This window comes from Canis aureus, chromosome 21 (assembly GCF_053574225.1).
Source record: "Canis aureus isolate CA01 chromosome 21, VMU_Caureus_v.1.0, whole genome shotgun sequence".
NCBI classification, from domain to species: Eukaryota; Metazoa; Chordata; class Mammalia; order Carnivora; family Canidae; genus Canis; species Canis aureus.
In genome coordinates this window covers 7821109-7846437 of record NC_135631.1, presented here as the reverse complement: position 1 = coordinate 7846437, position 25329 = coordinate 7821109, and the positions used below count along the sequence as shown (strand labels likewise).

Sequence of the window (25329 nt, the reverse complement as noted above, 5' to 3'; positions counted from 1 at the left end):
CACTCACTTGGGGGACTCACTGGGGCCCGCTGGGACCCCTGTCCAATGGTTCTGATTGCCACCCCAGAACCAAGTGCCCAAGCCATCAGGGTGAGGGGATCACAGATGGATCCCCAAGGGGTTGAACAATGGGGACCGCCCTTTCCTTCTCCCAACCACAGGCACATCCTGGAAAGAACATCCTAAATCTAAAATAATAAGAAGATGTGACAGTTTTTTGTCCTACTCGAGTCTTTCTAATAGAAACAGTTGCAGGGAAGGTGCCTCGCCAGGTGGATGGCTGAGTGGGCTGTGGGGGCAGAGCACCAGGGTCCGGGCGTGGCTGTGTGCTAAAGAGCTGCCTGCTGGGGACTGGGACAGATGCAGCCACTTGTGACGTGGGATAATGGGACCTGCCGTGGAAGAGGTTGTGCCTGGAGACGGCAAGTCAGGTGACCCATTCTGGAGCATTTACTGCTCTGTGCCCTGCTCCAGACCTACAGACACTTTACGACCCCTGCAAAGTCCATCGAGTGAGGCCCAGGAGAGGCAAGGACGCTGAGGCACAGAGGCTCGCCCCGGGTCACATGGCAAGGGTAGTAGGAGCTTGGAATGGGACTCTGCAGCCGCTGTGCCTCTCCTGCAGACTCTACCGTCTACGGGGCTTCCCTGGCTGACAAGTACCCGGCCCTTCCGTCCTGGGAAGGAGCGTGTTGTGCAGGGGCACACGTGAGGAATGTGAAAAAAGTCAGTGGAAGAGATTTACAGGTCACTACATAAGTGCACCAGAGCTTTCTTGAAAAATAAACTAAAAGCACGGAGGGGCGCCTGGCTGGCTCCATCAGCACAGTGTGCGACTCTCGATCTTGGGGTTGTGGGTTTGAGTCCCATGTTGGGGGTAGAGTTTGCTTTTAAAAATTAATAAAAAATAAGCATGTACTTTATAAAAGTACTGGTCACTGGGGGGCCAGCCCTGAAGGCTCTGCTCTGTGCTGTGGCTGTGGGAGGGGGGCGTTTTTTGCTGGTCCCTCCTCTGGGAAGTCCTCATTCCCACTCCCCAGCCAGGCCCGACTGCAGGTGGAGAGGGGGCTCCAAGGGGCGCGAGTGTGGCACCCGGGCAAAGGCTGACAGCCCCCTTGGGCCTTGGGTTCATGGGGAGGAGCGGTGGACCCAGTTGTGCTGGGTCGGCATGGGAGCCTGGGTGCACGTCCACGGGAGCTCTGAGATCTGAGACTCCAGCAGACCCCAAAAGGTCACATTGGCGGCTGACTTGGTGCCGGGGAGATGCGGCGGGGGCAGGGAGGGGCGCAGGGGGCACGGGGGCCAGACTGCTCACCTCCTCCTCCTCGAAGCCCGTGAGGTCCCAGTGGTACCTGAGCCGCATCTGTTTCCGCTTCCAGTGCTCCATGAAGGTGGCGGCTGTGGGTGGGAGGAAGAACAAGGTCATCCAGGACAGAGGGCACTCTGGTCACCCACACAGTGTGGTCAGCGAGGTACCGACAGGCTGGACCAAGGACAGGTGAGCTGGTGTCCTCTGTTCCCCACGGGACAGGGGCACTCACTTCCCCGTTTTACAGATGAAGAAACTGAGGCAAAAGGACATTGAGTCCCGGCCAAGGTTCCTCAGCCAGCCAGGGAAGGGCCAGGCCGGCTGGCCCCAGAGCCTATGCTCCTAACATCCTGCTCCAGCATTCTTGAGGACCCCAGGTCACAGGTGGGGGTCCTGAGGTCACCAGGGTGAGGTGTGGGCCAAGGCCACTCACTCAAGATTCAAACCTCCACACTCTGGCTGCTTAGCTGCCCTCTTAGCTGCTATGTCCTACTTTGTATTTGTCCTAGTAGACTCAGCATAGTTCAAATGCTGCCTCCTCCAGGAAGCCCCTGGTCATCCCCCTCCGTGTTGGGAAAAGACCCCAACTCCTCTTGGGAACTCTCTCGCTCACGGTGACCACACCGTCTTCTACTCTGACTCTCATCCCGGTTCAGGGGCCTTTCTGGTGTGTGGGGCGGGGACGCCGCCTCGTCCATCTGGATTCCCGGCACAGACAGGTGCTCAGGAGGGCTCAATGGATGAACGAATGGCTCTCGTGAGCACACAGCCATAGAGATGCAACTGGCTGAATTGCTGGTTATTAAAGCTCCCCCTCCTCGTGGGACAATCGGCGGAGGAGGAGGAAGGGAGCAAGGACAAGTGCGGTTGTATCATTAGCGAGAGCTCAGGCCCCTGGGTGTGTAGACTAGCCTTTCCCCCAGTTTCCCTGAGGAGAAATCCAACGCTTGTCTGACAAGCGGTGGCATCAAGATGGAAATAAGTGAGGTCTGGCGCCCGCCTGGCAGCGAGGTCCGTGGCCAGGAGAGGGTGCAGCTTTAGAACTGGCAAGAAGTGGGTTTGAGTCTGGCTCATCTCCAGGCTAGAGAGCTTTTGCCTGTCCAAATTGCTCCTCCACGTGAAGGAGAGGTGGCCACAGGGTCCCGAGATCACCCGATTTTGTGTGTAGCTGGCACCCCTGAAGTCTGAGTCGCCCGACCAGCCGGGCTGGCCAGGAAACAGCAACCTCTCTAGGTCTTTCAAATGGGGATGACTTAATCCTGGGCACTGGCCAGGCAGGCAGCGGAGGAGAGAAGACAAGCAGGGGATAGAGAGAGTGGATGGAGAGCGGGCAGGGATTGGGGACAGGGGGAGGCGCTGCTGCTGTGGAGCCAGAAGCAGCCAGAGTCCGGTCACAGAGGGAGGGCCTTCCCGTGGGTGTCAGAGCCGCCTCCGCCAGCCAGCGACACTGGGGAGGCAGGGGAAGTAGGGAGAGGTGCCCGGGCCCTCCCTTCAGCTGCTCTCTGACCTCCCATGGGCAGGACCCACAGGGAATCGGGAAAGCACTGGGCTGAGCAGGCAGCTCCATGGGATGCAGACACTGAGCAGCAGCATCGTGGGGAGCACGGCAGGGGGAGTGGGGGCCAGATGCCTCCTGCAGGATGGATGCTCCCTGCAGGCATCTGGCCAACGAGGAGGACACAAGGGGCTTTCCTCTGCCTCTTCCCACACGTCCTCCAGCCTCTGCAGTGGAGGGGGTCCAGCCTGCCTCACACCCATGACACCTGTTCTGAAAGGCACCTTGCCTCTTCTCTCTGTCCTGGTGCTGAGCGGGAGTGTGACAATGCAGGAGCGCTGGTGCTCACACCGAGGGCTCCATCCAGGCTTCCTGTATCCTCCCCATTGCCGGTTGGCCCATCTCCACCACCACCTCCCCGGCCACCTGCCCTCCCCTCCCCTGGCCACAGTGTCATAACACAACTACCTTGTAAGGAGGACTCTCTGTGTATGTAGGGGATTCACGGTTGCCGGTAACCCGACCCTTGCCACGATGCTATTTCCATTCATGGATTTACAAGCGACCCCAGAGATGCAGAGGGTTGAACGCCAGGCCTGAGGTCAACTGCAGGTTCACAGCAGGACTGGGATTTGAATCTAATTCCATTTGACCCCAGAGTCTATACTTAACCACCCTACCTGACTGGTCCTCTGGACACCTGATATTCTTTAAGGGAATAATAACCACAGTCATAATAAGTAGCCTGATTATTAGAGCAAACTGCATTGCCATTTTATGGACCAGGAGATGAAGTGCTCAGAGAGCTTAACTACTTTGTCCAAGGTCGCACAGCGAGGCAGCTGGTACTTGACCCCAGGCACTCTAGCTTAGGACCTGTGCTGTGAGATCTTAAGACAGATACGAGGACCCTCTTCCAGAGGTCCCTGTGCCCAGGACCAAGGCTGGAGCCTGGTAGCCAGGGGTGGCAGTGGTACCTAGTTAAGCCTTGGTGGGCTTGGTTATGTTGAAGAAATAAAGACACGTTCTATAGAATAATTACTTTTCAGCTTCTTTAAAAATTGGAAGCATTGGCACCAAAAGGCTAGAGCCAAGGTGAGACCATCCGTTTGTCAAAGTTCAGGTGTACCTTCTCCTCTTGGCCACAGACCCCGCCACTCCCCAATGCTGGACCCCGTGGCAGAGTTTGCACACCTGCCCTGAAGCAAAGGGGTACAGGTGCGGAGCTCAGGCTTGACTGGCAGGAGGGGTGACGTGAAGGCTCACACGGAGCCCAGGGGGCAGGCCCGGCCTCTCAGCTCAAAAGGCATTGTTAGAAGGGGGCTGGGTAATGGCAGGAAGAAGCCCGAGTGTCTGTTCTCCCCAACTGTGCTCCTGCGCCCCCACCCCCATCCCAACCTCGTGGACAGTGGAGGGTCCTGCCGGGTTCCCTGCTCCCCGGGGAGGTCTTGCCAGCGTACTGCTTCCGCACGCCCCACCTCTTTCCACCCCGCCCTCAGGCCCTCCATGCAGGGGTAACACACTCCTTTTTACAGATGCATAAAGTGAGGCTCTGAGCAATCTTGTGATCGGTTAACAGGTGGCAGAAACCTGGACTGGGAACTTCTGATGCCAAGATTGGCCAGGGCTGGGGCTGGGGCCAGGGTGTGGGGGTGGCTTCGCACCTGTCTGAGGGCAAGCTGTGTGCCGAGCCTGGTCAGTGTCCAAAATAAGTGGCCTCAGTGACCACACAGGGGGCCCAAGAGACAAGACAAGGTCCCCGAAATCCAGAGCCCCGAGGGCAGCAGAGCACAAAGACACAGACAACCCAAGGGGGAGTCCCGGGCAGGGTGGCAGCAGGTGGCTGCGCTATAATTCTTGCTTTAAACATCTGCCATAATGATACAATGTTAGACAAACATTCTTGCAGGGCAGCCCAGAGGCAGCAGGTGAGCGCAGGGCCTGGTCTGCCCTGGACCACAACCAGCTGGGAGCCTGGTGCGTCACTGCCCGCCCTGCCCCTGCAGCCCCAGCCACCCCTCCCCCCGCCCCCATCTACACATCTTCCGACCTGGCCCATGAGGAAGGAGCCCCACTGTGTCTGGCTAAGAGGGTGACCACGGGATAAAAGGCTACGCTTGGTATGGTTCCGTTGACGTGAAACACCCAGGATGGTTATTAGTAAACCCACTGAGAAGGAAAGCAGACTGATGGTTGCCAAGGGCCGGGGACAAGAGGCAGTAGACGGGGAGCTTGCCAAAATTCAGATTCCCGGGCAGGCCAGTGGTAAGCACGCAAGGGTCTGAAGCCCTGACCTCCCGGTCGTCTGGCCTACTTTCCTCCATCCACCTCTTGTCTCATCTCTACTACCCCTGGGGGCAGGCAGGGCTCAGATGCTCGCTCCACAGGCCAGGGGGCGTCCTCCTTACAATGTCACCCCCAAGGGCAGAGACCGGCTTTGTGAACCTCTGGCTCCCAATGCCCCAAGTGTCTGCTAGCCGCACACCTCTCCTCCTCCGGGTGGGGACCAGAGATGCCTCCCCTGGGAGCTGCAGGACCAGCAGGAGCTCTCTGAGCAAGCAGTAGAGACGGGGCTCCCTGAGTCACCAGGCACCCCATTTATTTACCCGCCCCCCAAAGAGACTTAATTAACTCCCGAGTCTCCTCTGGCCATTTAATTCCAGCAAGAATCACAAAGGAGCTGTGTCTACACCCCCATCTGGCTCGGGGTGCTTGGCTGGGCACAGCCCTGGAGGGGTTTCAACCACACCTCCACCATTTCATTAAGATGGGGGCCACCCTCCTGCAGCTTCTTGCAGCCGGACTCAAACCAAACAACCTCCTTTGTTCTGCGTGGAACTGACAAGCAGTTAAAACCCCATTATTATGCCATAATTTCAGAAAATTGATCCTAGCAAATAGCTAAATGGGGCTCAAAGTTGCTTTGTGTGACACCTTCTTGGAGGCTTTGAAATGTCATAAATCCCAGGCGGCAGCAAGCTGGCGTCTCTAGGACCGGTGCTTCAGCGCCTGGGCCAGCGGGCCCCACTGTGCAGGGGACGGCGACACGGCCGGCTCCTGCTGCGGGCAGCGGCAGGTCCGGGATCTGTCATCGAGCCAGCAGAAATGTTAGCAGCTGGAGGACAGGAGAAGAAAGGACACAGGAAAGCAGACACACCAATGGGAAGACGAGCCCCTGGAGGGCAACAAACAAATAATTGAATAAGGGATTTAAAAGGGAACTAACCTCGAGGTCTCTGCTAATTACGCTAGACAGTGATTGTGCAGGCGGGGGGGGGGGGGGGGGGGGCGGGGAACTGAGGGGGGCGTCTCCCGCTCCCTCTCCCTCCACCTCTGGCTGGGGCTGATGGCACCACCACCTCCCAAGCCCGCAGGCTCTTTCCTGTTACTTCTGTCTTGATTTATAATAAGCTCCTTTCTTCCTAAAGTGAGCGCTTCCCAGGAGTGGTGTGGCTTTTTTGTTATCTTTTCCCCCCAAAGAGAGCATGCAGACCGAACATGCACTTGACAGACGGGCACGTTGCTGTGTCCCGTGGTGGAGGTGGAGGTGGAGGTGAAGCTGAAGGGGCGTGTGTGTATGTGTGTGTGTGTGTGTACGGGGAGAGGCAACCAGCAGAAGCACAGATTCGCCCCCTTCCCTACAACCTGCGGGGAGGGAATCACGTTTTGCTCTCAAGGATGGGGAGCTGGTAAGGGCCGGCCAACACCGTTGAGGCCATTACGTGGCCCTGCTCTGCACACAGCAGGTGCTTGATAAAGAAGTGTGAACCCCGCACGCTGGCTGCCCTGAGCAGGTGCTCAGAATCGGACGAGATCGCTCGGTCCTGGCCGGGTGAGCCTCCCTGCCTGCCCACCCCTCACGGCCGCCTCTGGGAGACCCTCTGCTCCCCCAGGAGGGCACAGGACGGAGCCTGGAGCAGGTCTGCATGGAGACAGGTGACCGGGCACTGGTTTAGAGCTGGAGAGCCGACGGGCCTGGCGGGGCGTGTTATGTCCGTTAGAGCTGTTAGCTGTGTGGTCTCGGGCAGCCGCGCTCCCTCTCTGGGCTGCGGGGTCCTCATCCGAGGATAACAACTGACCCTCCCTCCAGGGCTCCTGGGTCACCACTGAGGTCACTGTATGCAGGGCTCCTGCCCAGGGTCTGGCACACAGTCAGCCCTCAATGCAGGTTCTCAGGGGGACGGAGGCGCGTCTGGGGACAGATGGGGGAGCTGTCCAGGTGAGGATAAATCTGAGATAATCTCGTCAGGAGGAGGAAGGCCTGTGTCGAGCGGGCATGTCGGCGAGAGCAGGTTAACCCCGCAGGCAGAGGGAGGAGGGACAGGTGCCCATGCCCGGGGCCGGGGAACCAGAGTGCTGGACTCCACTCTTGCCTCTGCCTCTCATCTCTGGTGTAAGCCTGGGAAAGCTGCCTCCATTTGCTCATCTGTCAAATGGGGCAATAAAGCTACCCACCTCCTGTGGCAACCAGGGCATCAGTGAGTCACCCCACGCACGATGCTCAGCACGGTGCCTGGCAGAGAGCCTAATGGAAGTGGGTCTTCTCTTTTGGATGGGGTGAAGCCACATCACGGACAGACATCCCCAAGCACAGGGTTATATTGGGCTCCAGCCTCCCAGGGTCCAGGCTCTTCTCTCATATTCAATAAGCAAGTGTTCACCGAACCCACGTACCAGTGAACACAATATGACACCTGGCACCAGGCACAGCCCCGAGGATGTCACAAGGAATGACAAATTTGAGGCTCCCAACACCCCTCAGAGTGGCTTATATTATTACCCCCATTTTACGCCTGGGGATTCAGAGAGCAGAAGCAACTTGCCTGAGGTCACACAGCTGCTAGGTGACAGAGCTAAGAGATCTGAACCTGAGTCTGGCCTGGGATCTGCGGCACCATTAACCACTTCACTGCATCTTCCTGGGAGAGAGCCCACCCTGCTGGGTATGGATCGGACCCAAGCGTCAAGCTGACAGTCTGTGCAAGCTGAGCTCCCCCGGGGGCTCGAATGCGCTGCCCAGTGAACCTTCCCAGCTCAGGGCAGGGACCCAGGCCTGTGCGCCCGGCCAGCAGGTGTTCCAGCTTCCGCCTGGAGCTTCCCAGGCCCAGACCAGAGAGGCAGTGGGGAGGAGAGCGCACACCAGTGCTGAGGTCTTGAGGAAGGCCAGGGAGGCTGAAAATGAGGAGCAGAGGGTGGTGTGGGGGTGGCTCGGAGGTGTTTCCCGGCGGACCCAGGGTCCAGAGAGACGAGGGTGGGCAGCGGAACCACACATAGGTACCACCTCCCCAAGCTCTGCAATAACCACAGCAAAGGGTCTTCCAACACAGCTTGAATGCCTCCTGGAGCAGGGTGCTCACTACCTCCCTGGCTGGCTCACACAGTGCTCACCGCTGGAAATCTCTCCCTGTGCTGAGCTGGTGACCTAGGATTTTATTGATGGTCTTGTTTGGAAGACTGCCTTTGTCCACCAAGAGACGTGATGGGATTTATCATGAGGCTATGCTTATTTCTGCACATGCCTGGCTCCCACTCTGAGCAGACGTCCTGGGACGCAGGCGCCACCTCATTGCTCTGTGCCTGTACCTTGCAAGGCAGAGTCTAGCACAGTCCGTGCTCCCAAGCGCCTGTCTTTGCCAACACGAGCCTGCTGATGCCGGTCACACACCCGTGGTGCTGGCTGGAAAGTCCCTCTCTTGGCTCCCCAGTCCTCACTGCACAAAACAAGTGTCAAATCTTTCCAGCAGAACTCCCGTGTTCCCCAAATCCCACAGATGAATCTCCAAATGTAAAAATCTGTAAAAGACCTGCTGTCTTTTTAAAGCTAAGGCAAGCCTAAGGGAGGCAGGGGAGGCGTGCACTGTGCAAAACCTGCAGACCGGCTCAGGGCCAGGCAAGCGTGGGGTGGGCACCCGAGGGAGGGTCCTCCAGCAAGGGTGCTGTGTCCAGGCACCTCCCTCGCTGCGCCCTCATCCTGGGGTAACCATCCTGTCTTGTGGGGGCCCCAGGGTGAGAACTACAGGGAGACTGTGGGATTTTATGCATTTAGGTCCAGGCTGTTCGCTCCAACAAGTGGGACCGATGAGCCCAGAGCCCCAGCCTAGTCGGGAGGCAGGGCTGGGCCGGGTCGGGGCAGGAGCTTCTGGGAGCTGGGGTGGGGACATAGTCCTGGATACTCTCTATCATCCGAGTGTGCGCAGGCTGCGGGCGCTCAGAGCCATTCTGAGCCTGGGGGGAGAGGGACAAGACTGGCCAGCCTCCTCCTGACAGCTGGGGGGTCACGGACCCACCTTTCTGAGGCTCGGGCACAACCCGCATCCGCACGGGGATGACGATGGCCCAAGAAGGAAGTGCAGCCCCCCACGTACGTCCCGTGTGTGTTTCTGCAGGTGACGAAGAGGGTGCTCGTACTTCTGAGATGAAGCTTGCGATGGCCAGAAGCCAATGGAGCTCTCAGGGCTCCTGCAGCACGAGCTGGCCTGGCGCCTGGCGCGGAACGCTTGCGACTGATGTCTTTCAGCTGAAAGCTCGGGATCCCAGCCTGTGCCCCGTTCCCGGCCTCCCTTGGCCTCTCACCACAGCGAGGAAGTGGCCCACAGCGGTGCCTTGCACCTGTGCACCTGCGACTTATGTTCTGTCCCCAGGAGGACGTGTGTGTGCGGGGACTCAGGGGGCCAGTTTCCTCCCCACCCTGAGGCTACAGCCGGACAGGCAGGACCCCTGAGGCCGATGCCCCATTCGTCGTGGGGTGGGGGCTGCAACTGTACCCCACGTGCTTCACACGAAGCTGGCCCAGCCATGCCTGCCACCTTCTCCTCAACCCCGGGAAAGGCCCGCAGGAGAGCGGAAACAAAGCACCTTTGTCACGACCAAAGTGTCCTTCTCTGTCGGGGAAACCTTTGGAAAGACAATCACCTGGGGCTTGGGGGCTGGGTTCCTTTTAGGGTTTCCCATGGGGAATGTGGGGATAGGTGGGACAAAACTGGGGAGCCTGGGGCTGGGGAGGGGCTGACAAGGTCTCCTGACTGCTGCTCTAGTCCTTCCCATGGGCCCCCTTCCCCGACCGGCCACACTGTGGCCCCTGGGGATAACCTGGCTTCTCACCATTGGCCCAAGCACCTGCCAAGGAGCTCCGTCTGGTCTTGAGGAAGAGCCCTGGCCACTGTCCCTGTCGGAGCTGGGTCAGCCCTCCTTCCACTTCTTCCCAAGCTGCTCCTTACATTTGCTGTCTTTGACTCAAGGATAAGACACAAAAACACCTTCGATACTGCAGGCCAACTGGCTCTTGATTCCTCAGTGAGAACACTGAGCTCTTTACGGTAGGCCCTTGCTGGGACTCTGGGATTCCCCCTGCACCCTTCCCCTTGCTCTCTGCCCCCAGAGGCTGCCTCACCAGGCCCTGCACCCCTACCACCAGGCCTTTGCACATGCTGCTCCTGCTTGAATCCTGGATTGTCATCTTCCAAGGACAGCAGACACATCAGTTTTGCCTCCTGGCTTCCCCAAACACAGGCACCTCATAAAACTGATCAACCCTCTTCCAGCCAGGCACTGTCACGAACATCTTTACTCCTCACATCGCCCCACGTGTAGGCAGTGCCACCGTGGGTGTGATGATGGCACAGGACCCCTAGTGAGTCAGCCACGTGCTCAGCTTGGTGGATGCTCTGCGGCCAGGACCTCTGATCCCTGCCATGCTGCTTCACAGATGAGGAGGCTGACATTTCCAGGGATGAGGCAGGGAAGGGGCATAGCTGAAGCCTGAGTCCCAAGGGTATAAATGCCCACTGGGTGGCCTGGACAGTCAGAGGGGCACCGAACCATCTAGCAGGTCAGGTCACGGTCACCCCATGGACCACTGGTGGATGTTGGCTTGGCAGCCACATGGGCTCAGGGGCCCACCGGAGGGTGCTTGTGGGGAACCACCCACACCCAAGCAGCAAGGATGGGGTCGCAGCCGAGGCTTCGGGGAGGGAGACTCCTGGGTGGGCGCTCCTGCTAAGGACACCAGGCTGCGCTCTAGATCCCAGGTGGGGAGGTGGGTGCCCAGCATGCGAGGCAAGATGCTCCAGCTCACAGTTTCGCCAGGACCCGTCCCAGAGCTGGCGGCCACTGCCAGTCACCCCCCACTCAGCTTCCAGTGAGTGTGGACATGTGACCGAGGAGCCAGCCTGGCTGCTCAGCCCTTCCCTCCTCTGCCTGCACTCTCTACCTCCAGACCTCAGGCTCAGCCAACCCTGAGCCTCCCCACTCCAGGGAGATGGGGCCAGGCGGCACCCTTGGGCCCTGAGACGCCTGCAGCTCCCTTCCTCGCTGACATGTCCCCTGCTGACACCTCGGGCTGAACAGACCCTCTCGGGCGGGGAGGGAGGCTGCCAGCGGCGCAGGGAAGCTGGTTCTGCCTCCACGGTCCCTCCTTTCCTGCAGTGAGACTCCCCGAGCTGCCAGCCTCCCTGGGGCGGCTGCCGAGGTGAGAAGCTCATGTCCCAACCTCGAGGATTCCAAGATTCTGAAAAATTCTCCCCAGTCCAGGGCTTTGGCATGTCACCGACGACCCACTGCATTCAGCAATGGAGTGCCTGAACCGAAGCCTCTGTGACTGGCTCCTGAGCCCGCTGCCACCGCCCCTGGCACACCCACCGTGCACGGGGACGATGCTGAGCGTGCAGAGCCAGGCACAGGCCCCTCGGCAGCGAAGTGAGGCTCCATGAGGTGCCAGCCCGGCTGCTGCCAGGCCCCTCTGTTTCTACACTGAGTCCCCACACCTCACATGCCCAGCACCTCTGCCCTCGACATCTTCAGAACATGCTGGAGGGGCTCACACCTCTTCCAGGAAGGCTGTCCTGACTTACTCCTGCAGGCATCTTGGCCTCTCTGTGTCCAGCTCCATCTCCTCTAGATGGGAGTCTCTGGAGGCAAGGATCGGACTATGGCATTCAGGGGACAGCTCAGCATGCTGCTGCTGGGGGGCCGAACCCTGAATCCCCCCCTGGCAAAGCTCTAACAGGGCTACAGAGGAGGGAACGGACCAGTCTCCTGATCAAAAAACACCTGCAGAAATGCATCTAGCTACCTCCATCACCAGCCTCCCAGGCCCCCAGAGTCTGAGTCAGGTACGGAAGTAGGGAAGCGTCCCCAGAGGAGGAGCTGGGTGCCTTGGACTTGGGGCGGCAGTGGAGTCTAGGGTTTAAGGCTATGGGCTCTGGAAACCGCACGTTTGATCCTGGTCTTGGACACCCAGGAGCCGAGTGACCCTGGGAAACTCACATCAACTATCTCTGTGCTTCCACGTCCTTCCCCGTAAAGTGGGCATGTGGAGCCTGCAGGGGGGCTGCGCAGACCCAATGAGAGATGTGCCCCAGGGCCTTCCCAGCACCACCAGGCCCTCTCGGTGCTCAAGCAGCTGCCTTCCTGGGCAATGATCCTTGTCCCAGGAAAGAGGGCCCATTTCTCAGAGCAAAGCACCCTTCTCTGCTGTTCCTAAGACGTGGGTCAGAAGGACCAGTCTGCATCTGGAACACAGCACAGACCTGCTCACCTGCAGATACAACAGGGTGTCCTTTCCCCCGACCCTCCCTCCCGCTTTCATTCCTGGTGAATGTTTGCTGCCTGTGCAAACAAGGAGGAAGGAAGGGAATGTAGGAACCCATCCGAAGTTGCTCTCTGCCGACAGACCCGGGGCAGCCGTGCTCTGCTTACCCCAGAGGGCCATGAATACGGAGAAGAAGACAGTGGCGGGGTTGTCGAAGAGGTGGCTGGCCCGGGCCGTGGCGCACGCTGAGCTCATCTTCCAGTAGCTACAGGTCTTGTCACACAGCGGGCACATGGTGATGTTGTGTCTCTGGTCACACATCTCCATGCTGCAAGACAGGGATCAGCCTGTAAGTCCCTAGGTGAGGACACGTAGGAACTCTGTGCTGGGAGCCACGCGGGGGTGGGACAGAGTGCTGGTCCTGAGCAGCGGGTTGGTGAGGTGACACCGATAAGGCACGCCGGCCAGCTGCAGCTGGTGTCCATGTCCCTTCTCTCTCCAGGACCAGCTTCGGACACAGGTGACACATGCAATCCCAAGGATCCCTGAGCTCAGAAGGGCCTGAGCTTGACTTCCTGTCTCTGTTACCACCTTAAAATTCTTAATGATTTTGAACAAGGCTCTTGCATTTTCATTTTGCATGAGGCCTGCAATTTCTGCAGCTGACTCTGGGTGTGGGCCTGTCCGGACTTGCTGAGTGCTCACTTCATGGGGGAACCTGAGGCAGCAGGACCCACAGCCTGTATGGGAGCCACCTCTAGGAGAAGCCAGGGGCCCATGGCCAGCATCCTCTCTTAGCTGGGCACTGTCCGGGCTTGTGCTAACAGCGGGTGCTGTCTGGGTGCTCATGCTGTAAGGCCCCGGAGGATAGCAAGAGGAACAGGTGAAGCCATAGACACGCTGTGCCCCTCCCGTGTCCCTGCACATCTCAGGCACTATGCAGACTGCCGTTCATATAGGCTCAGTCGTCCTGGCAGGGATGCCATGGGGCAGCTGGCCTCGGGTGAGGCCCGGGCATCTGCCTCAGGGGACGCTTGGGATGCAGAGAGGAGACAGATAGCTGGGTTGGAAGGAATGCACCGACGGGTGGTCCAGGCAAGGGACACCACTGTGCAGGGCTCGCTCAGGAGCCAAGGGGTGCCTGGCTGGGATGGTGGGTCCCGTTCAACACAGGTTGTTAGCCTGCTGGGCAAACATAAAGTCTGGGGCCAGAGCCCAGCTGCTGCAGAGAGACGAGAGGGGGGCTGTACGATGCCCAGTGGCTTCCCTCCTCCACCAGCACCCTGGCACACAGGCCCTCTCTTGTTGATACTCAAAGATACCAACACTCAAAGGCCATCAGCTGTGTGAGCAGGAGCCTGCAAGAGCATCCACCTGGCCCAGACCAGCTTTGGGGGCTACTATGACCCCATATTCATCAATGAAGAAATAAGCCCAGAGAGGGGAAGTAACGTGCTTAGGGTCATACAGCAGAGTGGGGACTGGGCCCTGTTCTCTATCTGTAAAGCCTAAGCCCTGCATGGCTCTCACACACTGCTCCTGGGTCCTTCTGTGGCTATTCCTGCCCTCTGTGCCCCTGGCCAGGCCCCTGAGCCTCAGACTCAGTTTCTCCTTCTGGAAGATGAGGAGAGGGACCAGAGTAAGGCCCTTCCAGCTCTGGCCTGCCCTGAACTTCCTCCTGTCTGCTGACTTGGATAAGACACCGAGCTATAATAGACACAAGGCAGGAGTGCTCGTTCCCGGGGGCTGAAGCAGGGGGTGTTTTTGTTCCTTATTTCTGGATGCACGGTGAACTTACACACACGATCAGACCTGGCCCATAGCGGAACACCTGCTGAAAGGCTCTCGGGGACCCCCATGCCGGCGCGGTGGGCATTCGGGCTCACTTCTCAGTTACGCTGTGAAAACACTGTGTACATGCGTGTGTACCAGGCACTGTGTCAGGCATGGAGATGGAAAGATGATCATGGTGAGGAGGCTGCTGCCTCGGAGCGCCTGGGGAAGTGAGCGTGCATGTGCATGCATGTGGGAGTGTGTGCATGCGTGGAAGAGGGGCCGGCACACACGGGCGGGGGGGCCAGCCAGCTCTGGGTTCAGTGCTGGGCTCTACCCTGTGTGATCTGTGTGGCTTAGGGCAGGTCATACAGACTCCTCGGGCCTCGGTTTGCTCATCTGTAGAATGGGGGTGCTGGGAATGAAGAACATCCATGCTGTCGGGAGGATTAAACCAGGGAACACACAGGAAGCCCCCAGAACAGTGGTGCTCACCGTTACTATCCCGGGGGTAACCGAGTACAGCTGCTGTGGGGCGGGGGGAGGTGCTGACAAAAGCCCCCACTGTCGCTGGGCCTCCTGGGGCCCTGGTGACCTGGCCAGGGTGTGTGTGTGCAGGGCCCAGAGCCCAGAGGGGGCGGGGGCCAGGCCCTGCAGCTCTGCCTGCGGGGGGTACTGCCCGCCGCCCAGCCCTCCTCCCCGTTGGCATAAACAAGGCTAGCCAGACAAAAAGCCTTTTTCGGCTGGTTTGACACCCTCCGCCTCGCCCTTCACGACCCACAGCCAAAATAAAGACAAGGAACGGGAAGGTCTGCTGTGGAGGGGATGGGCAGGGCGGGGGTGGCCGGCTGCTGGCTTCCCTGCAGACCCGGTGGATCAGACTCCAAAGGGGACGTACACCTCCCACTTCGCCCGAGGCACCAACGAGGCAGTGGCCAAGGTGGTCTGCATCCCTGGCCGTGTGTCGGGAGGTGGCGACGGCCTGGCCTAGGGGACCTCGGAGCCCTGGTTGGGGAGGGCAGGCCTGCCCGGGCAGAGCCTCCTGGCCGAGGCCCCGCTGGCTGCGTGGAGCCTCCAGGGAAGGGAGGCAGGGGGGCTGGTGAAGCCCCCAGGGGCCCTTCTACGGGCCATGTCCCTTGGAGCTTTGGAGCTGAAGACCCATCACACCTATAGTCACTGTCCGACCCAAGTGCCGCGGCCTCATGTCACATTAGCCAACAGAGGGACAGGCTTCCTCTGGCCTGTCTATGCCCAAAATAGCCCTGGAGGGGACGGAAGCCAGATTCCTTTGACGTTTTGATCCTGGGTGGGTGGAATATTTTAGGTGTTACTCATGCATCAAAGCATCATTTACACAAAAATTTGCCGGATATGGCCCTTCTGTGCCGCTGAGCCATAATGAGCCAGTCTCTTGGCCAGGTAAGGGACCCGTTTGATCTTTACAGACTGGAACCACAGATGAATTTTCCAAGCCACAGCGCTGCTTTGGAGACGCTGGGCTGAGTTGTAAGAAATACAATGGGACTGAAGTCCTCGGACTTGGTCCCTGAGAGATGCACGCGCCTGGAAGGCAGGGCCTGTCAGCAGGGTCCCTGATGGAGGTGGGGGGGCTGTCGTGCTGGACACACCATGCAGTCGCCTCTGGTTCAGGGCTCGGGCTTGGGCACACAGCTGGGAGACAGGACACTCCCCTGCACACGGGGGACCGTGGCCCCCGGCCTCCCACCGCTTGACTCATGTTCTGGCTGCCACTTTGGGAGAACCACACCCCAGCACAAGGCCAGGCCGTCTGGGGGCCCCCGGCCTTCCTCCAGGAGCTCCCCATGCCTGACGTAACCTGTGGTGAGCAGCAGCAGGAGAGTCAGTTCTAGTTCTGTCCCTGCAAAACCTCCCGGGCCCCCCCACCCTTCCCCAGGGATGAGGGAAGCCAGCGCTGAGATGGGGGACCCAGGGGGCTGAGTCCACGGAGGGACCTGGGCAGAGCCCTTTGTCTCATCGCCTGGGCTCACTAGGAAGCAGCACATTTCCCTGTCACTTAACTAAAACCTCTTAAAAGAGGGCAAAAAAACCTTCCAAGGAGGAAAAGCAGTTGGACGGTTATTTTACATCTTCCCCCAGACGAGAGAGTCTCCGGGGGCGTCTGTGCTCAGAAAGGCCCCCACACTCTCCTGGGGGTCTGGGGGTTGCTGGGGGCCCAGTGTAGGGACACAGGGCCCGCAAAGGGGAATGCAGCTTCTCCGAGAGCAGAACGTGTGTGGAGGAGGGATGTGCCTACCTGGGGATGTTGTCATCGACGGTGGCGCATCCGTACAGGAAGACGATGATGCCGACAACAGACGCAGGGATGAGCATCTGGGTGTACACACCCAGCCAGGCGAAGTATAGACCAATCTTCTCCCCAAAGTACTTCCTGCACCACAGGCCAAAGCCAAAGAGAGACAAGCTGATGCTCACTGCACACCAGTGTGGGAAGCACAGCACCCCCCTGCCCAGCAAGGAACAGCTCCAACAGGGCCCAGGGTTCTTCAGAGCAGGGCTCAGAGGGTGTGGGTGGGGGCTCTGGGCCCTGCCGGCAGGTGGGGGGTGCCCCTGTCCTCGGCGTCCTTGGGAAGGTGGGCCATCCCATGTGTGACATGCAGGCTGGGGGCGTGGAGGGCTTCGTCCCAAACCCCACTCAGCGTAGGAGTGGGAAAGAACTCTGGCCTGGAGGTGCCATGAGAACCAACCCTCCTCACATTACGTGCCTCTGGTGCCTTCAGGAGCTTAATAATTTTCATGGGCTGGACTCGGGTTTACAAGTCCCTACAGGACACACATCTGCTCCTCTTCCTGCCCCTGGAGAGAGGACAGCTTTCTCCTTCCTCTCAAGCCCCATCGGCCACCCAGAGCCCTTTCTCCAGCAAATCTATGGGTGACCAGGGCTCCTCAACCTCAGACAGGTTCCCAGGTGCCAAGTATTCAGTGAGGTCAAAACCAACAGACGCCAAACCAGGGACTTGCCTCCCACAGCCTCTGAGCAGCCAGGCCCACTCCCTCTTACCTGGCATCCCCTCTTACCTGACCAGGTCGATGGGCTGGTACTTATAGAAGACCCCGTAGCTCGCCCACTCTTGGTACAGGAGCTGGGGGAGAGCAAGTGGTAAGAGCTCGTGAAGATGGGGCTGAGCCTCCCAGGGCTGGTGTGGTCAGCTCCCGGCTACAGCACCCATTTAGTCAACAAACACTTCTTGAGAGCCGGCCGTGTGCCTGGTACTGTGCTGGGCACTGGGCTTTCAGAGGGGAGCATGGTGACACGGCCCGGAGCTCCGGGGCTCCCACCCTGCCTGGCAGGACAAACCCACATGAAACTTTCAGCTCCAGTAAGGGTCTCAAAGAACCCACCCACGGGGCAGCTGAGCTGGGGCTGGAGGCCGGCGGGAGGCTCCCTGAGCAAGAACAGGCTACATGGGACAGAAGCTTCTGGAATCATTATGGAAGCCCCACTCTTCATGATCTGATCTGGAATTGATCTAAAATGGCCTGACTCTGTGAGACTTTTCCACTTAGGGATCCCGGTTGTCCCTGTCAGACGCCATGGCATTCTTTATAAAGGACAGAGACCACCAGGCTCTGCAGCAGAGAATTACCAGGGGCTAGAATTTTAAAAGCTCTCATGGGGTGCAAAGAGAGCTTGACGTTTCTCTCCTGAGATGGGCTGTCTGATTAACACGGCTTAGTGAAATAAATGAAGTCGACACACACCCCATTACCCCCCAGGCTCTGGGCAGGGATGGTAATGAGCCTGATGGATGGAAAGCCTTGTATGAACACGCAGAGAGTAGTATCCTAAGTAAGACGGCACGTTGGGATTGGGGGTGTTAAAAAAGAAACCCCACCCGTGTGGGTTGCTGGTGCTCTACCAGCCTTAACTCAAAGCCTAAGCCACACAGCTAGGACCCCCTGTGCCTGGCCACCCGGCCCTGCTGGCATCAGACTGGGAATGGGTGGGAGACAGGTGAGAGAAGGCCCCAACGGGCTCCCTGGGCTGCAGGTGTCCTGCAGCCTGCCTTGCATCCTCTTCTTTTCTCTTAATACTTAAACTTAAAACTTGGGGCGGTGGGGGGGGGGGGCATCTCCTATACTCATGTTCTGCTCTGGCCCCCTGACAACACACCGTTTCATATCATCACCCCAAACGATCTACACTCTGGACTGAATGTGTGTATCCCCCCAGAATTCATCACCATGAAGTCCTAATCCTAATGGGACTGTATTTGGAGACGGGGTCTTTGCAGACACAATTACAGCTGAATGAAGATGCATAGGTGAGGTTTTGACCTGACAGGACAGGGGTCCTTATAAAATGAGAGATGCTAGCGCTTCTTTTCCACGTATCCACGGAGGACCCAGCAAGAAGGCGAGAAGGCAGCCGTCTGCAAGCCAGGGAGAGGGCCCTTCCCTGAACGCAACCCTGCTGACCCATAGATTTCCAACCTCCAGAAGCGGGAGACAATGAACGTCTGAGGCTTCAGCCCTGGCCTGCGTCTTCTGTTGTAGCAGCCTGCGCTGACGGATGCACCTGCCCCCCACCTCTCCACGGTCCGGAGCCGATGGCGTGGCATTATGTGCACACAGAGATCTTTACATAATTCTCTGAAAATTAACAAGAGGCTCACCGGGAGGGGTCCTGCTTTCGCAGACCAGGCTGTCAGCTCTGAGAAATAACACGCAGGAAAACACAAGTGCTGTGCTTCCTTAAAAGCCAACACACAACGTGTCTTCAGCAAAGGAGGGAAGCGTTAGAGAAGCAAGACACATCCTTAGGAGAGTGCAAGTGTACCTTGCTATCGGGAGCCTGGGTGTTCCCTGCTCTGATCGCGGTAAGAGGAGTTCTCTAGGTTTTAGGTCTTTCTGCAAGTGCTACGATAGGATTACTGAGCAAGGCCCACATTCTGAAGGGTGAACAGCAAGGCTGGCTGCTGGTAGGTGGCCTCTGCGGCCTCCTGAGGAAGCAGGGAGCATGCCCCCCGCCCCACCCCGTCTTGGAGGAGACAGACAGGAGTTCAAGGTGCCACTCCTGTGCAGGGATGTGGGCTCTGCTGGGCCTCCAGTGGGGGTCCTGGGTGGGGTCTGGTCAGGCCCCCTGCCTCTGAGCCCTGCTGGGCATTCAGGGCAGACCCTTCCCTCTGAGCCCGTGGCTTCCATTACTCTGGTGGAAGCTGTCCCTCCTCCCAGGTCCAAGGGGGGGTCCCCAGGGCTCATGCCCTTGAGAAAGCCACAGAGCTGGAGCTTGCCACATCTGGTCAGGCCTGGTTATGCAGAGGACAATGAAAAGCCTCCCTCCCCCTCCCGTTTCACTCTGTAAGAGGCAAGCTTTGATGAGCATGCACAGCACCTCTGGAAAAGCAGAGCGGCCATCGCTGACCTGGGCAGCTTCCTCCCTGCTGCTGAAATCAAGCTGCTGGTGCAGACCACACACAGGCTGGGAGGCGCACCAGAGGTGGGGGCGGAGGAGGGAGGGAAAGAGGGAGACAGAGGCAGTGCCGGGGGATGGAAGGCCCCCTCAAAGGCACAGCCACGTCACACTGGTCCCTGTGTTCCCAGGCCTGCGGCGGGCCGGCCACCATTCACGGGGGAGATGTGACAGCTGGGGGTACACCCTGGCTTTCTACACAACTGCTTTACATCCGTGGAAGGTTCCTCCTGCCAAGAAGGAAACATCAATCACCCTGCAGCTGGCAGTGTAAAGAAATCAAACTTAAGATTTCCCTGTTACGGTTGGCAGAGCTCCGAGGGTGCACCTCAGCCTCGCAAGCAGGGTGGGAGGTGGCCAACGGGGGGCTGGTGGCTCCAGCCACAGTGACCCTGGACCGCAGAGGGGTCCACTGGGGTTTCTCTGGCCCAAACCTCCCAGCTGAGCCCACACGGCTGGGCAGGCCCACTAAGGCACGGACGGTGTCATGAATTACTATGTGTGTATGTGCCCCTTGCTGTCTCCCTCTGGAATGGAGGCCCAGGTTCACCTGGTCCGTGCTATCCCCAGAGCCTCAAACAGGGCCCCAGTACATAACTATGGGAGGAAGGAGGGAGAGAGGAAAGGGAAGAAGTAATGACAGGTCAGGGTCCCCACAGGGAGGGAGACAATCCACATCTGGAGTAACTCCCCCGCTCCACGTCCCTGGACGATGGAATGCTCACTCCCAAGGGCCCCGAGTGTCTATGACCCAAGGACCAAGCTGACTATTGTGACCATGGCTCAGCCTTGGCCTCGGCCTGCCTCTTGCTTAAGCCTTCCCACTTATGCCCTTGTTCCTCCCGCTCAGCACAGGAAAGTGGCGTTGGCTCGGCTGCAGCCCTCTTTCCATTCTGTGATGTATGCAGGACCAGGCACTTGAGGGAACCCCACCACTGATGGGACCAATCATGGGGGAGCCATGGATTTTGTCCCTGGGAAAAACAAAGTACTCAGAACCAGGTCACTTAAGATGGAGCCACACGAGAGAATGAGAAGTTCTCCAAAGCTCTGAGTTAGGACCCAAACACCTATCTGGGACATTCCTCCTTCCTCCCTTCTCCATCTGTTCTATCTTATCCACCAACCCATTATCTACCCATCATCAAATCATCTACCCATCATCCAACCATCCACCTATTCATCCCCACTCATCCATCTATCCAACTACTCATCCATGCGTCCATCTGTCCACCACCCATCTATCATCCATCATCCAACCATCCATCCATCCATCTATCCACCCATCCACCCATCATCCATCCATCCACCCATCTATTCCCACTCATCATCTATCCATCCAACTACCCATCCAACTATCCATCCATCCATCCATCCATCCATCCATCCATCCATCCATCCAATATTCCTGGACTTCCCCCATGGACCAGGCCTGGTACACACAGCTGGGACATTAAATTCAGTGGGGCTGGGGGTGGGGGTGGTGGAGGGTGGGCAGCGTTCCAGGCAGAGGGAACAGGTGGGTCTGGATAAACCCAGAGTCATGTTTGCTGGGTCTGGAGCCCAGTGGTGCTCAGTAAGTAGCTCCTGAATAAGCAACTGAATCAGAGATAGTTTTGGCAGCAGGTGACTACTGGCTGAGTCGTCTCAGGTTAGTCAGGTGGCCAGGGAGGCAGGTGAGGAGAAGGCCTCAGTGGCCTGTGACCAGGAGGACTGAATTAGGCCTGAAAGGGGGTTGCTGGTGCCCAAGGAGGAAGCATATGTAGGTGGAGGAGGCCAGACACGTGGCCACAAAGGGATGGAAGAGGATGGACTCTGAGGCCAGAGTTGGCCCAGACAGGCCTGGGGAGGGGACGGTGCTTCTCCAGCAGGATCTTTCTATGGGGGTTCTGCAAGTCGCTGGGTCTCAGATGAATGCCAGATGTTCCACTAAAAATAACCAAATATGTCATTTTCAAGCTAAATCTGATAGTATCTTCAGCTGGATTCCTGGGCGGGCAAGTTGCATCCAGTACCAAAGGTTTAAAAACACGTATGGGGGGCTGGAGGGAGGCAGGGACGGAGAACATTCCATACACAGAGGTTCCCACCCCGAGACCTGGGACAAGGCCACCATTGTGAGGTCCTCGGGGAAGCATCTCCACCCACCGTGGAGGACGGAGGGGAAGTGGTCGCGCTGGCGGCGGGGACGCAGGGAGCCCGGGCATGCAGAAACAGCCAGAACACGGAAGAATAAACAGTTCGCTCTGTGTCTCCAAAGCGTAACCCCAGGAACACCACGGTCATTAGAAAAAGTTCCAGGTCAAATGAGCTGAGAAACACCACGTTGAACCCCGTCCACAGGTCTCCCCGGCGTGCGGAGGGGCCGTGGCTCCATGTGGCTGGCCACTGCGGGGGCCACGCAGGATCAGGCCGGGTGTCCGCAGGCGTGGGTGCAGCATGTCGATCACCCCAGGGACACACAGGTTTTGGGGCTGGCGGGGAGCACACCCTCTCCCTCACACATGCCCCGTAACCTGCCCCCATACCTCTTAGACCCAGAGAGGGACACAACCTGGTGGGCCGGACTTCAGCCCGGTCCCCCAGACGGCACTGGCAGTGCTGCTGCCCACGGGCCACCTTGTAGCCCTGTGCCACCCGCGGCCCTCCGCTCCGCATCCACTCACCTTTCTGTCGTTGAAATCCACGTTTTCACCTTCGTAGTCTCCCTGTTCAGGAGAAAGGAGAAAAGGAAAACCGTCACTGCCTGATGGAGCTGGCGAGGAGCTCAAATCCACAAGGCTTCCAAACATAAGCACCAGCTGCACTCACGCACATAGAACCCCGGGCAGCAGGTCGCAGGCCAGGCAGGGAAGGCTGGCGGGGAGGCTCCGCAGGTGTCACGGCCCCAGCCCAGCCCCCACCCACCACCACCCCCATGGCTGGGCAGCCACCACGTCCGGGAAAGGACCCCCCTGGCTCTTCCAGAAACTGGCAGCATGAAAGACGGGGGTCCCAGGGGGCTGTTAGGATTGTTTCAATAGGGTGAATGTGCATCCCCCCGTCAGGAGGTCCTTGAGGCTCTCCCTGCCAGCCAGTGCGCCCTTTTACTCCCAAGGGCTCCAACAGGGCAGGAAGTTTGACAGTCACTGTGCCTAGAGAACCCCACTTAGGGCAACACTGAGGTTCAGAGGAGCAAAGCGGCTTTTCTGGGACAGACAGCTAAACTGGTCAGACCTGGGACTTGGATCCAAGTCTTCGAATCCAGTGGAAGAGAAGGAGGGCCTGAAAGTCAGAAGTCCACCCAGTCCGGCCAACAGCTGGTACTGAGGGCCCAGTGGGAGCAGCCACAGAGAGGCCCCGTGTGGCCCCGGGGGTGCTGGCCTGGCCTGGCCAACGGCCTCGAGGATCACTGGGCACCGATAGCTCTTGGGGCCCCTGGAGTCCAGCAGGGGCATGTTCCAGCCCCCGGCTCCTTCTAGGACCCTCCGCCTTCTCCAGGCAGGAGCACTTGGCCACCAGGCCAGCCCCCCGTGCTCTCTGAACACAGGTGCTCTGAGACCAGGGTCACTACGATTCCCCCACCCCCAGCACAACCTCTGAGGCCTTCCTGGCGAGTCCTCCCCCGGCCGGGGCAGCCACACCATTCCTGCAGTACCTGGTCTACCCGGGACCTCGAGGGTGGCAGACGCCAACCAGGATGGAGGCTCCCAAGCCGCCAAGCGGTCCGCTGAAATGTCAGTCCTTTCCCTGTGCTCGATGCACTAATTCCAGGAAACTCCTTAGGGGCAGACTCCTACTCCGCACACGGCACCCAGCACCGTGCCTCACGGATGTTCTCGGAGGACGATTAGACACAGTAAGCACGGCCATGGAAGGGGGAGGGATGCCATGGGCCACGCACTGAGGGCAGCAAGCCCCAACGTAGGACAGCTCAGCCATGAGATGGATGAGGACAGACTGAAAGCAAGAACCACACAGCAGGCAGCGAAGAGCTCGGTGCCAGAGCCTGGCTGTGCAACTGCACTCTGACCGCTTTGGGGCCACTTATCTTCCCGAAGGTTTGAACGTCAGCTTTGTACTGAACGGGGCAGGTACCCTTCGGCTGCAGAGGGGTAAAATTCTGCATTCTCTCTAGACGCCCAAAGGCCTGACTCTGGCTGGAAAGAATCTGGGAGTGATGCTGGCCGTGTGCTCCCCACCCCGGGCAAGCCTCTGGGGCAACTGCAGCCTCAGTTTCCCTGTAGGTTGGGTGGAACCAGACCCCACACAGAGGGCCTCTCCACTGCTGTATAAGGTTCAAGGCTGATGGTACAGGAGGAGTTTCTGGGATGTGGATCTCGGAGCTGCTTTTCCTGGGATAAACTGTTGGACACAGGCCCAATGGGTCAGGCTCCTGGAAGAATCGATTCCCCAGACAAATGTGGCGGCGGAGACCAGGAAGAGGGTGCATGTGGCCCCCAGGGAAGGAAGAGGCAGTGGCACAGCCAGGGGATGGAGTAGCCTCGTGTCCACCAGGGCCGGCTCTCGCCCCAGCTCCCCTACAGCGGCCGTGTGACCTGGAGCCAGTTATTAGACCTCCCTGCGGCTCCGTCTACACCAGGTCAGATGAGAAATAGCTCCTAGGAAACATAGCTTTTTGCCTGCAACAGGTGCTCAGAAATGTCAATTTCTCCCTTTTTCCCTTTCAAGCCTTAAAGGGCTGACTCCAAACAGGCAGGAGGCCAGAAGGGCCCTAATAGCTCAGCAGGGCTTAGCAGCTGAAAGACCCAGTTTGGGATGGGGAGGCACCGTTTTCCTGGAGGCAGTGGGGCAGGTGAGCACCTGCTGCTGGGACCATGATGGGTGGTGACCAAGGCCCCTTTGGCCGGGACCTGTGGGGTCTGAGCCCTGCCCCTGAAACATGCAGCAGGTCACCGGCCAAGGCAACTTCCTCCACACCAACCCAAATCAGTGCTGCGTTCAGTGAGCACCTACAAAGTGCCCAGTGCCAGGGCTTTCATGAGACATGTGCCCAAGGAATGATGGCCAAACGGTGGTATTTTTGTGGGACAGGGAGCATCAGAAGCCAGGGGGTAGGGAGAGACCAGCCGTGCAGGTGCAGGGGTGGGGGAGAAAAGGACAGCTTTGTGTGGATGCTTTGCCTTCCCTGGGAAGCAGGGGAGGAGCTGCCGGCAGAGGAGGTGGGGAAGAGCATGCAGGCAGAAGGAACAGCTTGCATGAAGGTACAAAGACAGGAAGCTCAGTCAGTCGACCCCATCTCCTGCCGTGAATGATGAGGGGCAGCAGGTCAGCTGAGCATCTGACCCTGAGTCAGGGGTCCGGGGCGGGGGATGGCCCTTTGCTCTTCTGGCGATTGGGTTTGCCCAATCCAGACTCTTACGGGAAGCCCTCTCGCTTCCGTGTTCCCTCTGATGCCCGCTGGGAATGATCCCCCGCTTGCAGATGGGGACATGAGGCCCAGAGAGGACAGGGGCTGCCCCCACCCAGGGCCTTGGAGGAAGGGGGCCAGGACTAGACTCTGGGCTCCCTGACTCCCAGCCCCGCCCTTCACTGCTCTCTCCTGCTTCGTGGCTCCCAGTCCTTGTGGCAACACACATGTGGAAAGTTCTAGGGCCCTCTGTCCAGGGTTCCCACACTGCTCGGGCCCCACAGCGCATTCACGGTGCCCCGCTGAACCCTAGCCCCTGCTGCCATGGAGACGACAAGAGGAGAATCATCCCTCTCCACCCCAGCCCCCGAGCCAGCGCGCGGCAGTGGCCACAGGCTATATTTGTCGGGGGATACCAGAG

At 58.9% G+C, this 25329-nt stretch overlaps 1 protein-coding gene across 8 annotated transcripts in view; it reads right to left on the bottom strand.

The window, feature by feature from the left end:
- ANO1 (anoctamin 1) overlaps positions 1-25329 on the bottom strand; it is an 81360-nt gene that overhangs the window by 28304 nt on the left and 27727 nt on the right. For all 8 annotated transcript variants that reach the window (XM_077862759.1, XM_077862763.1, XM_077862760.1 and 5 more), the window contains 5 exons: positions 22225-22266; positions 17164-17228; positions 16382-16516; positions 12501-12661; positions 1316-1398 (listed from right to left, as the gene is read on the bottom strand). In XM_077862759.1, the coding sequence (XP_077718885.1) occupies positions 1316-1398; positions 12501-12661; positions 16382-16516; positions 17164-17228; positions 22225-22266 (486 nt within the window). The remainder of the gene's footprint in view (positions 1-1315; positions 1399-12500; positions 12662-16381; positions 16517-17163; positions 17229-22224; positions 22267-25329) is intronic.